Raw genomic sequence first — 14779 nt, forward strand, 5'->3', positions numbered from 1 at the left:
TTGTATTCTTTCCTCTGTAGGAAAGATAATTAGTGGGTACAGGCATGCTGCAAGGAGCCCTGGGGGCACAATGGCTAAGCGCTCGGCTGCTGAGAGGTTGGCAGTTTGAACCCGCCAGCGCCTCCGTGGGAGAGAGACCCAGCGATCAGCTCTGGAGAGATTACAGCCTAGGAAACCTTATGGGGCAGTTCTCCTCTGTTACATGAGGTCTCTATGAGTGCAAATCGACTCGACGGCGCCCAACAACAACAGACAACCTACAATCCAAATTCTCAGTTTAATGAGCTACCACCATCACCGCCAGCTGCCGTCAGTTCTGACTCCTGTTGACCCCGTGTGTGTCAGAGCACAGTTGTGCTCCGTAGGGTTTTCAATGGCTGGTTTCTTGGAAGTAGAGCGCCAAGCCTTTCTTCCGAGGGGCCTCTGGGTGGACTCAAACCCCCAACCCCTCGGTTAGCAGCCAAGCGCAGTAACCATTTGCACCACCCAGGGACTCCTAGGTTAATGTGCAGGTGAGTGAAAACAAACCTTTGGAGCACCTGGTGCACGGGAGATTGGTGATCACTTACTGCACGTGATGGAATAAAAGCCCCTCGCCCACTTGGGTGATAAAATGCTACTTAGAGGGCTGTGCACAGTGCAGTGTGCGGTTGGACGCTGTGCCTGCCGTGGTCCTTGGGTCTTTGAGTCATCCTGACATCAGATCATAGATTAATTAGGATCGCTTATACAGCATTGGCAGGAACCCCGGCAGGTGCAGACCTCCTTATTTCACGATAGTAGATGATTTATAGCGAACGGCAACTGCTTTCTGCCTTTTACTGCCTGTGAGGACTGAGAGGTGTAGGTTTTTACATTTGACCGAAGGAAAAAAAGCTGCAATTTCCACCCAAGCAGTCACCCAGTGGGGACCAATTTCCTGCCCTCCAGACCCGCCGACTGAGCCAATACGGTAAGGGAAGACGCAGCTTTACATTTCTAGAAGGATCACACCGCAGGTATAAAAACAGCGCGAGGCGGCGGCGCCTCAGCGCCCCGAGTGTGAACATGGGGAACACACACCCCAAAGGCAGCGACAGGAGCGGCAGGCTTCCGGGCCGCCCTGAGCTGTCCTTCTATGGCTCTTTTCCTCGGAAATGGAACGAGAAGGTCTTTTTAGATAACGAGCTGCTGACCTCCAAGGTCCTGTCTGTGCTGCGGCCGCGGCCTGAGAGGGACTTCCAGGCGGGCACCCTCCGCTACCCCGCGAACTTTCTGAGCACCAACTCTGTGTTTGCCTCCGTCGCAGCCTCGATGAAGGAGCGCCCGCGGGGCACCCTCCTGTCCCCCGATGACAGCCCGATCCTGCCCAGAAAGGTCGGCATGACGGTCCCGCAGAAGGGGGCTGCACCGCCAGCACTGAGCCCGGCTGGAACAGGGGTGCGACTCGGGTAAGCCGCTTCTCTTCTCTGTCGCTAATGCAGGCCAAGAGGCACCCCCGTCCCCTGGGAGCTGTTGACACGCTGCCCCCCTGTGCCGAGCGGTGAGATGCCCATTAGCACTTGTCTCTGAGATTTACCCCTTCTCCTTTTTTCCAAAGCGATGCGTTGCGGGTGTGCTTCACCCACTGGGAGCCAGCACGCTGCTGTTTCACACCCGTCCAGAATGTTCTTGCACTTGTCCCTCGGGTGGAGTGTCTCCGTGTGTCCAGGACAGTGCCCGAGTCCCGCTGAGGGTGCCACAGAGATTGCACCCCATTGCCTGGACCCTTCCTGCCTGTGCAGGGACTTTGAGATGGTGTGCTTAATATCGCACCCAGCAGTCTGGGCAGAACACCACACTGGTGCAGAGACCTGATGTAATTGCCGAGATCCTTACAATGACGGTTGCTGAGAAAAGGAGCTGGTGGACTGCCTTTTTCCACTGAGAAAGGACCAGCCTTGAGTTACTGATAGTAGTAATGGAAAATTTGGCAAAAATTACTGATTCACATGGTTGATACCACTAAATTGTACCCGTGAAAAACATTGCGTTGGCAGATGTTGTGTTTATGTATTTTTACAGCAATTAAAAAAGAAAGACTATCCTCCCACACCCAACCATGAGGCTGGTCCACTTAGCTATTGTTAGAAAGAATTCCAGGGGCTTCCTTGGGCTCCAGTAGTCAGGAAGGAACCAGCTGCCATCGGGTCATCCTGACTCATGGTGACCTCATGCATGTCACAGTAGAACTGTGCTCCGCAGGGTTTTCAGTGGCTGATTTCTCGGAAGTAGGTTGCCAGGCCTTTCTTCTGAGGTGCCTCTGGGTAGACTCGAACCCCCAGACTTTCAGTTAGCAGCCGAGCACATTAACTGTTTGCACCACCTGGGATTCCAGCGTTGGTAAAGGAGGCCTACAGTTACTGCACCCTTAGAATGTTCCTGAACATTTCAGTTAGTTCTGATGGAAGAAGTCCTGATGTTTTTATGGACAGAATAGTCTCTTAATTTTCAAAACTTACCCATGAGGAGGTAATGTTTATGCTGAAATCCGGAAAACTTTCACCAGTATGTAATCAGATTGAGTGACAGTCTGGTATCTTTGGTACAGTGGGGTTTGTGCATGTGCACGATTTAACGTTCTGAAATGATCGTTTTCGTGATTTTTCTTTAGATCAGTTACAGGAGAGATGGATGACACCGACTCCGGGTTGTCAAAATTCAAGCAGGCAGTTGACGACTCCCTCTCGTTTACATCTTCGAATGCTGAGTCTGTTTTTGTGGAAGGTACAAACGCCTCTCTCCTTCCATGGATTTCAGAGGGTCCCCAACCACAGTGGGAAGTATGGGGACCAGTGAAAACATGTCCCTGGGTGGGGTGGTGGGGAGGCCCATGCAGGGCAGCAGGCCTGGGTTCTTCACACAGATCCATACACTGCCTCGCTGAGGAGTGAGATCGAGTCAGATGCCCACGAGTTCGAGGCTGAGTCCTGGAGCCTGTCCGTCGACCTGGCATACATGAAGAAACAAAAGCGAGAGGTGGTGAAAAGACAGGATGTTGTGTATGGTAAGAGTCCCTGTGCCACCACGCCTGCCTTCCTGTGACTGCTTTGCTTTCTTTTTGCTAATTCCACCTGGACTCCTGGATCCCACTACTGACGCCCCCTCCCAAGACCACATTGCCATCCGCCAGCCTCCACCAGGGTATGGTGGGAGCAGCTTTGTGAGAACACATCTCTGCTGGGTGGTTGTGGCCCAGGTGTGACTTGCGATGACCTGTTTGTCTCCACCCACACATGGTGACCCTGAGACACATCCTCCGGTCCCGCCCCAGCTGTCCCCGGTGATCCCCAGATAGCCCAGGTCTGGCTGTGGTGGTGGTTGTTGTTGGGTGCCCTCAAGTCAATTTCGACTTATAGTGACCCCATGGTGACAGAAGAGAACTACCCGATAAGGGTTACCTAGGCTGTAATCTTTACGGGACCAGATCGCCAGGTCTTTCTCCCTCAGAGCAGCTGGGTAGGTTCGAACCACCAACCTTTTGACTAGCAGCCAAGCACTTAACCATTGCACTACCAGGGCACCTGGGTTAGGGGGTGAGTTTTGGAGGCATGCCCCTGTCTCAGGCGTGATTAGCTTTTTCTCCGAGCCATGCTGAATGCTTCGTGCCCCTTCCTGCCAGCCATCGAAGAGCCTGGCCAGGGGCAACCACTTCCCTCTGAGATGGGCTGTCAAGGTCACGGTCACTGGTGGGGAGTTACTGAATGAGAACAGGGACTGCAAACACAAGTCTCCATCCCCGTGCCAGGCACCACGCCAGGAGCTTCACATGGGCCCTTCCACCCCGGCCTCTGGACCACCAGGAGTTAGGTGATCAATGCCCAGGCTTGGGAAGAGGGACCCACCCAAGGCAATAGGCCTCCTCAGCCCAAGGCCCTGTTAGTTCTTCAGGTGCTGCTCCTGATTCTGCCTCCGGAGAGCCATTTCCTCAAGGCTGACAGTGTATGTTGCCTGAGGAGGTATTTTCCTGTCCCTCAGTGAGGAGATTCCGTGTTGTTGCTGTTAGGTGCTATTGAGTCGATTCTGACTCATGGTGAGCCTATAGGACAGAGTAGAACTGCCCCGTGGGGTTTCTTAGGCTGTAATTTCAATGGGAGCAGATCACCAGGCCTTTCTCTCGCAAAGCCGCTAGGTGAGTCTAAACCACCGACCTTTCAGTTAGTAAGCAGCAGAGCGCTTAACCCGTTTGTAAAAATGGCTTGGGGGAGGTGTCTGACTTCCTCCAACCCAACAAGGGGGAAGGAGAACCAAGATCAACAGCCCAAGGGCGATTCCTATGAGACAGAGGTCAGATACACCTCCTCGCTCTCGGCCACCTCTACTAATTCTGACACCAACCATCCCTCCCATAGCACTCTTCACTGGGTTCAATAATTCATTGCAATGGCCACGCAGAACTCACAGACGATACTCACAATTATGGGTTTTATTAGGGAAATAACAATTACAATTCAGGCTCAAGAACACTCAGGATACAGTTCTTCCATCCAGATAGCCTCTCCCCAGCTGTGCTCACAGGTACGCCTCTCCCCGGCTCTCAGCCTCTGCCCAAAGGCACTTAGCTTTCTCTCTTGTGGGCAGGGAAGGCCACCATGCCATGTCTGCTGCTGGGTCCCTCCTGCTGGTCTCTCCTTCCTTGGTGGTGGTGGGCTCTTCCTTGGTAGGATCCTCCTTTCTGTTCTGGAATTTGCTCTCTTTTAAGGAAAAACTGACCAATCCCCTTGGTAGGCCACAATCACCCTATCACACAGTCCTATCAAATCACCTGGGGAGGAGTTACAAGACCATGGCTAGAAAGGCCACATACAAAAGTAATTCACCACACCATTGCAACCCCAAGGCTCCTGGAGATTTGATGTAAAAGCATTTTTACTTTCACCCATGTGGAAGTTTCTGGCATCCCCACCAGCCCAGCCTCCCCACTTTTCAGATACAGAGCTCTCTGGGTCAGAGTAGTTGGGTTGTCCATATGGAGGAGAATCCAGGAGAGCACTCCCCCTTGGGATCTCCAAGCCAAGCCAGAGGTCCTGCAAAGACATGGTCCAGATACCTCCATCTAGGTAAGCCCTTTGCCCCATCGTCACACCCTCTGGGCCCCCACAGACTGCTTAATCCTTTGTGGCTGGCGACCCAGGGCTCGGCACCATTGAGACCACACAGCTCTCAACACAGTCCTTTGAGGGCTGACAGAATCCCATTCCTCTGCTGCCTTCTGCCAGAATCCCTTTCCCCTTCAGTCCTGTCCCTTTCTAGAATCTTCTCCATCACCCCCAGCCCACACACAGTGTTCCTCCCTCCTCTGGACACCTCACACTTCTTGTCTCCACCATATTTGGCCTTAATAGCATTGGCCACACACAGACATCTCAACAGCCCTGGCACACACACCTACGCCACCTGGCACAGAGCCTTATTTGTAGTATGCGCTCAGTTTTTTGTTGTTGCACACACCCTGCTTCCAAGGAATTTTGCTTGTGGAATAGCCCAGTGGTAGTACCAAAAAAAAAAAGTTGCCATCGAGTTGATTCTGACTCATAGCAACCCTATAAGACAGAGTAGAACTGCCCCGTAGAGTTTCTAAGGAGCACCTGGTGGATTCGAACTGCCAGCCTTTTGGTTAGCAGCCATAGCTCTTAACCACTACAGATCACTTTATTGATCAGGTAATGCAGAGGGAAAGAGAGGGGCGCCAGGAAGACCAAATGGCCCACTTAGCTCATGGCAGCTCCCGAAGACATCCGTAGAGTTGAGAAATGACTCCACCTCTCTCCACAGCAATACGGCTGGTCTTATTTTTACGTTTCACTCGTCTTGGACAGCGTGCATAAATATACCCAGAATATGCCCTTCTTTTGAAGCTTTTATGTCTTGCATAGTCTTTGAAATTATGATTTGAAATGGCAGCATTAGAGTTCACGGAACTGAAATATCAAAACTGGGGTCACACTCAACATTTGGTGGCCTTTTTACATCACAGAACTCTCCCCAAGTTGTGACTTTTAGTCTTTCCTTGTTCTTTTGAATGGTGACAGTGTATGAATGTGCTTTTCCCCTGTAAATGGACAGCTGGGTGAGGGTGTGGTTTTTGGTGTTATGAATAGTGGTGGAATAGATGCGGTAAATGTTTTAGCAGAGCCCCTCGGTGACACAAATGGTTGAGCACTCGACTGCTAAGCAAAAAGTTGGTGGTTCGAACCCACCCAGAGACACCTCAGAAGACAGGCCTGGTGATCTGCTTCTGAAAGGTCACAGCCTTGAAAGCCCTATGGAGCACAATTCTACTTGGCACACGTGGGATTGCCATGAATCGGAGTCGACTCAGCGGCAACTGATTTGGAACATTTTAGACCACTGTTAAAGATAGCCTCCTGCAGGGTCGCTGTGAGTCACAATCAACTCGACAGCAACACGTTTGGTTTTTGGGGGGTTTGCAGTAAATACGTTTTTTGCTTTTTGATCTGATTCCCTTAGAATAAAATTTTCTGGGTGTGAGATTACTGGGTTGAAGGGCATAACTATTTTTAATGGATCTTTAGATATAATACCTTAGTGTGTTACATATTCAGAAGGTCATTAAAAACCATTCACATGGTTCAAAACTTTTTGAATATAGTAAGATACTCAAAGAAGAATCACCCTCACACCCTTGTCCCCAGTCTTTGCTTTCCTGCTCCTCCAACTGGTAACCAGTGTTATTCGTTCCCTCTGGATCCTTCTTTTGCCCCCTTTTTAAACAAAAAGTACAATTTTATCTGTATTGTTCTACCAGTTGCTCTTTTTTTTAAATTGTGGTAAAATACACATCACATAAAATTTACCGTTGTAAAATGTAACATGCGTGACATTCAGTGCATTCACGATGTTGTGCAACCATCACCGCTGTCTAGTTCCAGAACATTCTCATTGTCCCAAAGGAAATCCCGTATACATTAAGCAGTCACTCCCCACTCTCCCCCTCCCCCGCTCACTTTTTCTTTCTTATTTTACCCCGGTCTTGGAGGTCTTTCCACATGAGGGTGCTACAGTTACTTGTTGCCTCGTCTCCCATTGTACGTGTGTCCATCCTTCATTGCCTCCTTTCTGATGCAGGAGACAAAGCTGCTGTGAATCACTTTGGAAGTGCATGATTTTGCCTGTGTACAAGTATATCTGTAGGAAAAGTTCCCAGAAATGGGGTTTTTGAGTCAGAAAAGTGTATGTGTTTGTAATATATCGCCACTTTGCCCCCCAGAGAGGTCATACAACCCGTAGTCCCACCAGCACTGGGTGAGACTGTCCAGGTCTCTAGCACGGGGCCACAGGCTGTCTTTTCACCCGTCCAGAAGGCGAAAGAGCATCTTGGTGCCATTTTAACTTGCATTTCTCTTAGGAGCTGGGTTGAACACGTCTTAGTATACTTGAGAGCCATTTGTATTTCCCTTTCTGTACAAATCCTTTGCCTATTTGCTTATTAGTCTTGTTCTCAGTCATATTTAAGCGTTCTTTATGAATTTTTGGGGGGGGTGAGCCTTTAGTCTGTGATATGAATTACAAGTATTTTTCGCAGTTCATCTTTTGCCCTTCGACTTTGCTTGTGGTGGGTTTTTGCCGTGCCGAAATTGTTGCTATTTGTATAATCTAGTTTATCAACAGGGAGTCCTGGAGGCACAAGGGTTAAGGGCTTGGCTGCTAACTGAAAGACTGGCAGTTCAAACTCACCCAGCAGCTTTCCCAGAGAAAGACCTGGTAATCCGCTCCTGTAAAGATTATAACCTAGATAACCCTATGGGGTAATTCTACTCTGTCACTTGGGGGTCACTATGAGTTGGAACTGACTCGACGGCACCTAATAACAACAAAAGCTGGGAGATGAGGAAATGGAGAGTGATAGCTCATGAGTGTGAGGTTTCCTTTTGGAGTGATGAAAATATTCTGGAATTAGGTAGTGGTAATGGCTGCACAGCACTGTGAGTGCTAAAAACCACTGAACAGTACGCTCTGAAAGAGTGAACTGTATGGTGTGTGAACAGTATCTCGGTAAAGCTGTTATTTACACAAAGAAGAAGAAACCAGTTGAGGAAAAGAGCCTGGGCAGCTGTCCATTGTGAGACGGCCCCTCGGGCTCCAGGGACCCTCAGAGCAGTGATCACATTGCTCTCGCAGGAGCCCAGTTCTTTGCTCTTGGACCTATTATAATCCTTAAACTGCTGGGAGCCCTGCCTTTGAAAATCCGTCAAAAGCTAGGGCCCTCTCCTCAGGGGGAGACATACCAACCCCCGATACACCCACACAGAATTGAGCAGGTGCTTTGCATGGTTCCTGGCTCCCCCATGCCCGCCCACAAACTCCAGTCCTTAACCCCAGCCTTGAGAACAACAGATAAACTCAAGCACAAAGCATGGCCATTCTCTGCCTTAGACAATGAGTTAAAATTCTCATGTGAGCTCTGCTTTCCCTGTGGCCATTCTAGGCTGGGTCTGACCATGAGCATGGCAGTGGATGAGACTGGCTCCCAGAGAGCAGTGTTCACCAAACAGCTCCTTGCTTAGAACTGCCAGGACCTTCCTTAGCTGACTGGGTTTTAGAGGTCCCAGTGCACCCCTGGTCCTCTCTTTTCCCCCCATGGCTCCCCCTCCCTGCCCGTTAGGCTGGGGTCCAGGAGGATGGGAAGTATGGAAACCTGGGCAGTGAGACCACAAGGGCAAGGGCTCCTGCAGACACTTCCGTAAGCACGCCTGGCACACGCAGGCAGCCAGGACTTCCTGAGGGACAGAGCAGGAGCCAGCGTCCTCCCCAGTGTGGGTAAGTCCTCCACCCGTGTCCCCACAGAGCTGATGCAGACGGAGGTGCACCATGTGCGCACGCTCAAGATCATGCTGAAGGTGTACTCCCGGGCGCTGTGCGAGGAGCTGCAGTTCAGCAGCAAGGCCATCGGCCACCTTTTCCCATGCGTGGACGACCTGCTGGACATGCATGGCCACTTTCTCGCCCGGCTGAAGGAGCGCCGCCAGGAGTCCCTGGAGGAGGGCAGCGACCGCAATTACATCATCCAGAGAATCGGGGACCTCCTGGTGCATCAGGTGGGTCCCATCAAAGCGCACGCATGGCCCCGTCTCTGTTCCTCTTACGTTCTGAGTGCCTGCTGTCCACAGGAGCGGTGCTGGGCCCTTATGGCTGTGAGCTCAGCTAATAGCCTAGAAACACAGAGACCCGAATAGCAGGTGTACCTGTCCGGACACCCTTCAGTGTTGTGTGCTTTGGTGGTTTTGTCTGGTTATTTGCTTATTTTTTAATTTTTGGATCTGCCTGCTATGTTTTTGATCATCAGAAGTGTAACCTGTGGGCCCGTGTGATTTCGGCCGAGTCTAGGCGGGACAGAGGCGGCTGTAGTGCTGCCCTGTGACTCAGAGTACTTGGAGTGTTCTGGATCTGTTAATTCGAATTAACTGGAGGAATACCCCATATGATCTTGAATTTTTCTGACATTCCTTAGTTTAAACTCCCCCCCCTCCCCGGATTTCCGGAAGCTTTACAGCACCTGTGACATAGTAAAGCCCTTCAGCAGACAGTCATCTCCTTTTCTCTTTTTTATAATTTGGTATTAATGAAAGGAGCTTTGGTGGCGCAGCAGTTAAGCGCTTGGCTGCCAACCAGAAGGTCAGTGGTTCGAACCCACCAGCCACTCCACAGGAAGAAGATGTGGCAGTCTGCTTCCCTACAGCCTTGGAAACCCTGTGGGGCAGCTATAGTTTGTCTTATTAGGATCGCTTTTTTTTTTTTTTTTTGGTTTTAGGATTGGACACCCCGTTCTGAAGCTCTCCTGTGTTGGACTACGTACTAGAGAAGGAAGTGAACTTGCAAATAAATTCAGTCTTTACTTCAGCAGCATCAGCGGAGTGCAATTAAAAGATAGCCTGGCAGTTTTCAACAGCTGGCTTTCCTCACTCCATTCCAGTAACGTCTATATTCTCTTTTATACTAGTTTTCCGGCGAGAACGGAGAAAGAATGAAAGAAAAATATGGCGTCTTTTGTAGCGGCCACAACGAAGCCGTCAGTCACTACAAGCTGCTGCTGCAGCAAAACAAGAAATTTCAGAACTTGATCAAGGTAAAAACAAACAAACAAAAATTTTTTTTTTTTTAATTAAAAGCTTATTCTCTTCGCTGTAGGTTTTTGGCACAGAGCTATAGAATCTTGGGATCTCAGGATTCGGGATTGTAAGATAACAGTGATGTCCAACTTCTTGTTTTGTCCTCAACCACAAGGCCCTCTGTCAGCAGAAGCTTACACAGAATCCTAACGTATAAATCCAGTCAAAGGAAAGTGTTACCTAGTGGTCTGTTCCTTCGCACACCTGGGGGGCCCCTGAGGGGTCCCTACAGGCCCTGGCATGGAGCCCACTGACCAACACTCCTTGGGCTGTTTGGATGGCACATGAAGATCATTTCAGGGGGCCACCCTGTACAGCCTGCCTCTCCACTGAGCACCCCCCACCCCGTGGTAACCCAGTAGCCGTCGGGTCGACTCTGACTCATGGCAACCCGTGTGTGTCAGCGTAGAAGTGTACTCCACAGGGTTTACAATGGCTGATTTTTCGGTAGTAGACCCCCAGGACTTTCCAGCCTTTCAGTTAGCACCCCAGTGCTTACCTGTCTGTACCACCCAGGGGCTCCCCTGCTGTTGTGAGTCGGTCCTTGTCTAAACCTTTGTCTCCTCCCCTTACTGGTTCACAGTTACCCGGTGGGGCGGGGGTAGGGGGGCTGTGGAGCACACGTCACACGTCTTCTCCCTGACAGTGTGCAGGTGCTCAAAGCCTAGAACCAGAAACACCTCACACAGCAGAGTCGAGAAGACCCCACCTCCCCTGGCCTAGAAAATTCACTTGGGTTAATGCCAGTTGACTTAATCAGCACTCACCTTTTCAGCAGCCCCAGCAGTGGTTCAAAGCCCTGGCACAGTGGTTAAGAGCTCGGCGGCTAATCAAGAGGTTTGCGGTTCAAATCCACCAGCCGCTCCTTGGAAACCTTACGGGGCAGTTCTCCCCTGTCCTATAGGGTCACTGTGGGTTGGAATTGACTCAGTGGCAACGGGACCTGGGTTCAATTCCTGTACAGTGCACCTCGTGTGCAGCCACCACCTGTCTGTCAGTGGAAGCTTGCAGGTTGCTAGGATGCTGAACAGATTTCAGTGGCGCCTCTAGACTAAGACTAGGAAGAAAGGCCTGGTGATCTACTTTAAAAAACTAGGCAGTGAGAACCCTATGGATCACACTGGCCTGATGGCAACTGAGCACGGGGACGGCACAGGACAGGGGCAGTGTTTCGTTTCATAGTGCGTGGTGTTGCCGTGAGTCAGAGGCCAGCTCAGCGGTAGCGGGCAGCAGCAGCACGCACGAATCCAGAGCAGCTCCTGTCACGTGTTGCCTGTACCGCAGGGACTTTATTCCCAAGTGCTATTCAGCAGCTGCTGGCTTCAAGGGAAGAGTTTGAGGTTTTTTCAGTTTTGTTCTGTTACAATCGTAATGGATGGAAGTGAAAGAGAAAGTCACTTTGGGGCTTAAACTCATTTGCGGAGCCCTGGCCTGTGCCACCTGCCATCCTGAGTGGAAAAACCTAGAAAGCGGGCTGGGGGGTGGTTTCTGATGAAGCAGAAGGAACAGAGACAGGGGCTTCTGTCCGGGAATGTCACAGACCTCATGGCTATTCGCAGGCCCTCTTCAGAATTGACTCCTGGCAATTGCTAGCATTCCTCAAACACACACAAGGGCAGGGACAGAGAAAAGCAGAATGTGTGGTATGTTCTGGAAGGTACAGTGAGCTGCTCTCATGCCCCACCAAGAAGTCACTTCAGGGGACGGCTTCTTTGGCTCTGAGCCAGAGGTGTAGACCTGTGCATTGGGAGCCAGCAGGGAGCAGGTCAGAAGGCAGACACCCAGTCTAGTTCCAGAAGGTTCTGACAGCCTTCGGTCAGAATTAGGGTCTTCCCCCGTGTGTGTGTGCACACGTGTGTGTGTGTGCGTGTGTGCGTGTGTGTGTTGGATAGCTCAACAGGTGACTTCTTGAACAGCTCCTGACGGAATCACTAGTCTGGTCCTTGTTTCTTCCTGGGTTCTTCAGGGCCCCTGTTCACACAATGGGTGATGCCACCTTCGCCTTTTGGCTTTTTTGTACACAGTAGTTAACTTCTGCTTTCAGCTATTTGGCGCGTGTCCCATGTATAACCCTCCACCACCCCCAGAGCAGGGAAAAGAAGGAGCCCCCGCCTTGGGCACTGGTCACTACTGTTTGGGCAGGTGGTGAGATGTTAATGTGGCATGTTCTGTTTTCCATCCCGTAGAAAATCGGCAACTTTTCCATCGTGCGGCGGCTGGGTGTTCAGGAGTGCATCCTTCTGGTCACTCAGCGCATCACCAAATACCCAGTGCTGGTGGAGCGCATTATTCAGAACACGGAAGGTACGTGGCCATCCTCGCAGCTTGCCCTTAGCGCTGCCGGGGCGGTCTCTGCCTGCCCCCTGTGTTAGCGGTGGGCTGGATAAAGCCCTCTCTGTGCTTTTGTCCCTGCTTCTCCAAATGCCGTTTCTTTGGTTCAGTGCTTGTTCACTGAGCACCTACTACACGGAAGTTGCTGTGCTGGGTGCTGGGGTCATGGATCTGGGGTCAGCACCATGAAGGCAGGGGCCAAGTCTGGTTTGCCCACCGCCATCCCCCAGCCCCTAGAGCCCTGGCAGCACAGTGGATCAGTGCTCAGCTGCTAACTGAAAGGTTGACAGTTCAAACCCACTCAGCAGCTCTGCAGGAGAAAGACCTAGCAATCTGCTCCCATCAAAATTATGGCCTAGAAAGCCCTCTGGGATAGTTCTACTCTGCCACATGGGGTCGCTATGAGTCAAAAATCAACTTGCTAACGCCTAAAAACATCCCCTAGCCTCTAGCCAGCTGGGCAGAACAGGCGCTTGGTCACCATCCGTGGAGTGAATGAAGGGATGGAGGCAATGCCCTTGTGAAGGCCACTCCTGGTGATCCAGCCAGGCACAGAGGTGACCTCAGTGTCACATGAGAGGGCTGTGCCTGGACTCAAGCAAGGGCAGAGAAAGGGCACGCAGCCCAGCGATCACACCTCCCACAGCCCCAGGGGATTGTGGGGTGAGCACGCTCCCCGGCCAAAGCTCTGTCCCTGGACAGGGAGGAACTAGCTCTTAGTAATGGCAGAAAGCAGAGGGCGGGAGGCATTTGTGAAGGACTGGAGGGCATGGGGAGTGTGTTTACTGGGCAGTGGCATCCAACCCATGCAGGGCGGTTTTTGTCACTCGTCTTGCTAACACAGAAGCTGTGTCTTAGTAAAAACAAAACACTAGGCTGTTGCATTCATTTTCGAGAAGCAGTCACTTTACATCACAGGAAGTTGGTTCCTGAGGCGCCTCCGAGCAGTGGCCTTGGGGTGCACCTCACGGACCCCATGAACGGGTGTCCACTTCTGTTGTGTCCATTGACTGGGACAAAGAAAGGCACTAACTTTGCTCTGTGTGGTAGCTGGCACCAAGGACTACGACGACCTGACCCAAGCTCTGAACCTCATCAGAGACATCATCTCACAAGTGAATGCTAAGGTCAGTGAGTATGAGAAGGCCCAGCGCCTCCGGGAGATCGCAGGGAAGATGGACCTGAAGTCCTCCAGCAAACTCAAGAATGGGCTGACCTTCCGCAAGGAGGATATGCTGCAGCGGCAGCTCCACCTGGAAGGCGCACTGTGCTGGAAAAGCACATCAGGGCGCCTGAAAGGTAAAGTGCCACCCCCAGCGCGCACAAACTTGCTTCGGTGGGTGCCCTCTTGGATTGGTGGGTGGCATCTTGGATCAGTAGGCACCGTCTTGAATTGGCGGGTGACATCTCGGATGGGTGGATGGCATCTTGAATCAGTAGGGGCCGTCCTGGATCAGTAGATATTATCTTGCATCAATAGATGTCATCTTGGATCCTTGTCTCAACTTCTCTAGGTAGCCCGGCATTCCTCAGTCCTTGGCGATCTCCATGTGGCATCTGTCTCTCTCCCACTCATGCTTGCTTGTCTCTGATCTTTTTATCTCTCAAGAGTGATTAGGTTTAAGACACACCTTGCGCTGATACAGCCTCATGAACATAACAGAGACAACCCTATTCCCAGGTGGGATACATCCACAGGGATAGGGCCTAGGAGTCCACCACATATTTTGGGGGGACACAGTTCAATCCATAGCAACGTGTTCATTGGCGTGGGCATCTTTAAGAGAGATTTTTAGGAGGGTAGTGCACGTGGCTAAGCAACAGAACAGCTTTCTTCTTAATCTGAGCGGACGTGTAATTAAAATAAATATAATTAATACCTTCTGCGTGCCAAGCACCAGGATGGGGGTGTGCGACATTTTGGATTGGTCCTTGCCTTTGTGGGGCTTCATCATCGTGGGAGAAAGAAACAAACAAAAAACAGAGAGTTAAAAGTATGGTAAATTCTTTAAAGGGAGCTGTGCTGGAGTATCTAATGTAGATGCCAGTAGGCATGTCACAGGATCCCTGGTGGCACAGTGCTTAAGAGCTCAGCTGCTAACCAAAATGTTGTCAGTTCAGATCCACCAGCCACTCCTTGGAAACCCTATGGGGCAGTTCTGCTCTGTCCTATAGGGTCACCATGAGTTGGAATTGACGGCAACTGCTTGGGTTTTTTTGTTTTGTTTTTTTGGTTAGGCATGTCAGAAGAAGCTCCCCTGAGAAAGTAACATCAACGCTTCCCGCGGACACACGTGTTC

At 51.0% G+C, this 14779-nt stretch overlaps 1 protein-coding gene across 14 annotated transcripts in view; it reads left to right on the forward strand.

Moving 5' to 3' along the window:
* Positions 1-14779, forward strand: part of ARHGEF18 (Rho/Rac guanine nucleotide exchange factor 18) — a 121822-nt gene that overhangs the window by 90411 nt on the left and 16632 nt on the right. For all 14 annotated transcript variants that reach the window (XM_064280462.1, XM_064280465.1, XM_064280459.1 and 11 more), the window contains 7 exons: positions 1289-1430; positions 2633-2745; positions 2885-3025; positions 8827-9077; positions 9980-10105; positions 12335-12452; positions 13530-13778. In XM_064280462.1, the coding sequence (XP_064136532.1) occupies positions 1289-1430; positions 2633-2745; positions 2885-3025; positions 8827-9077; positions 9980-10105; positions 12335-12452; positions 13530-13778 (1140 nt within the window). The remainder of the gene's footprint in view (positions 1-1288; positions 1431-2632; positions 2746-2884; positions 3026-8826; positions 9078-9979; positions 10106-12334; positions 12453-13529; positions 13779-14779) is intronic.

This window comes from Loxodonta africana, chromosome 3 (assembly GCF_030014295.1).
Source record: "Loxodonta africana isolate mLoxAfr1 chromosome 3, mLoxAfr1.hap2, whole genome shotgun sequence".
NCBI lineage: Eukaryota > Metazoa > Chordata > Mammalia > Proboscidea > Elephantidae > Loxodonta > Loxodonta africana.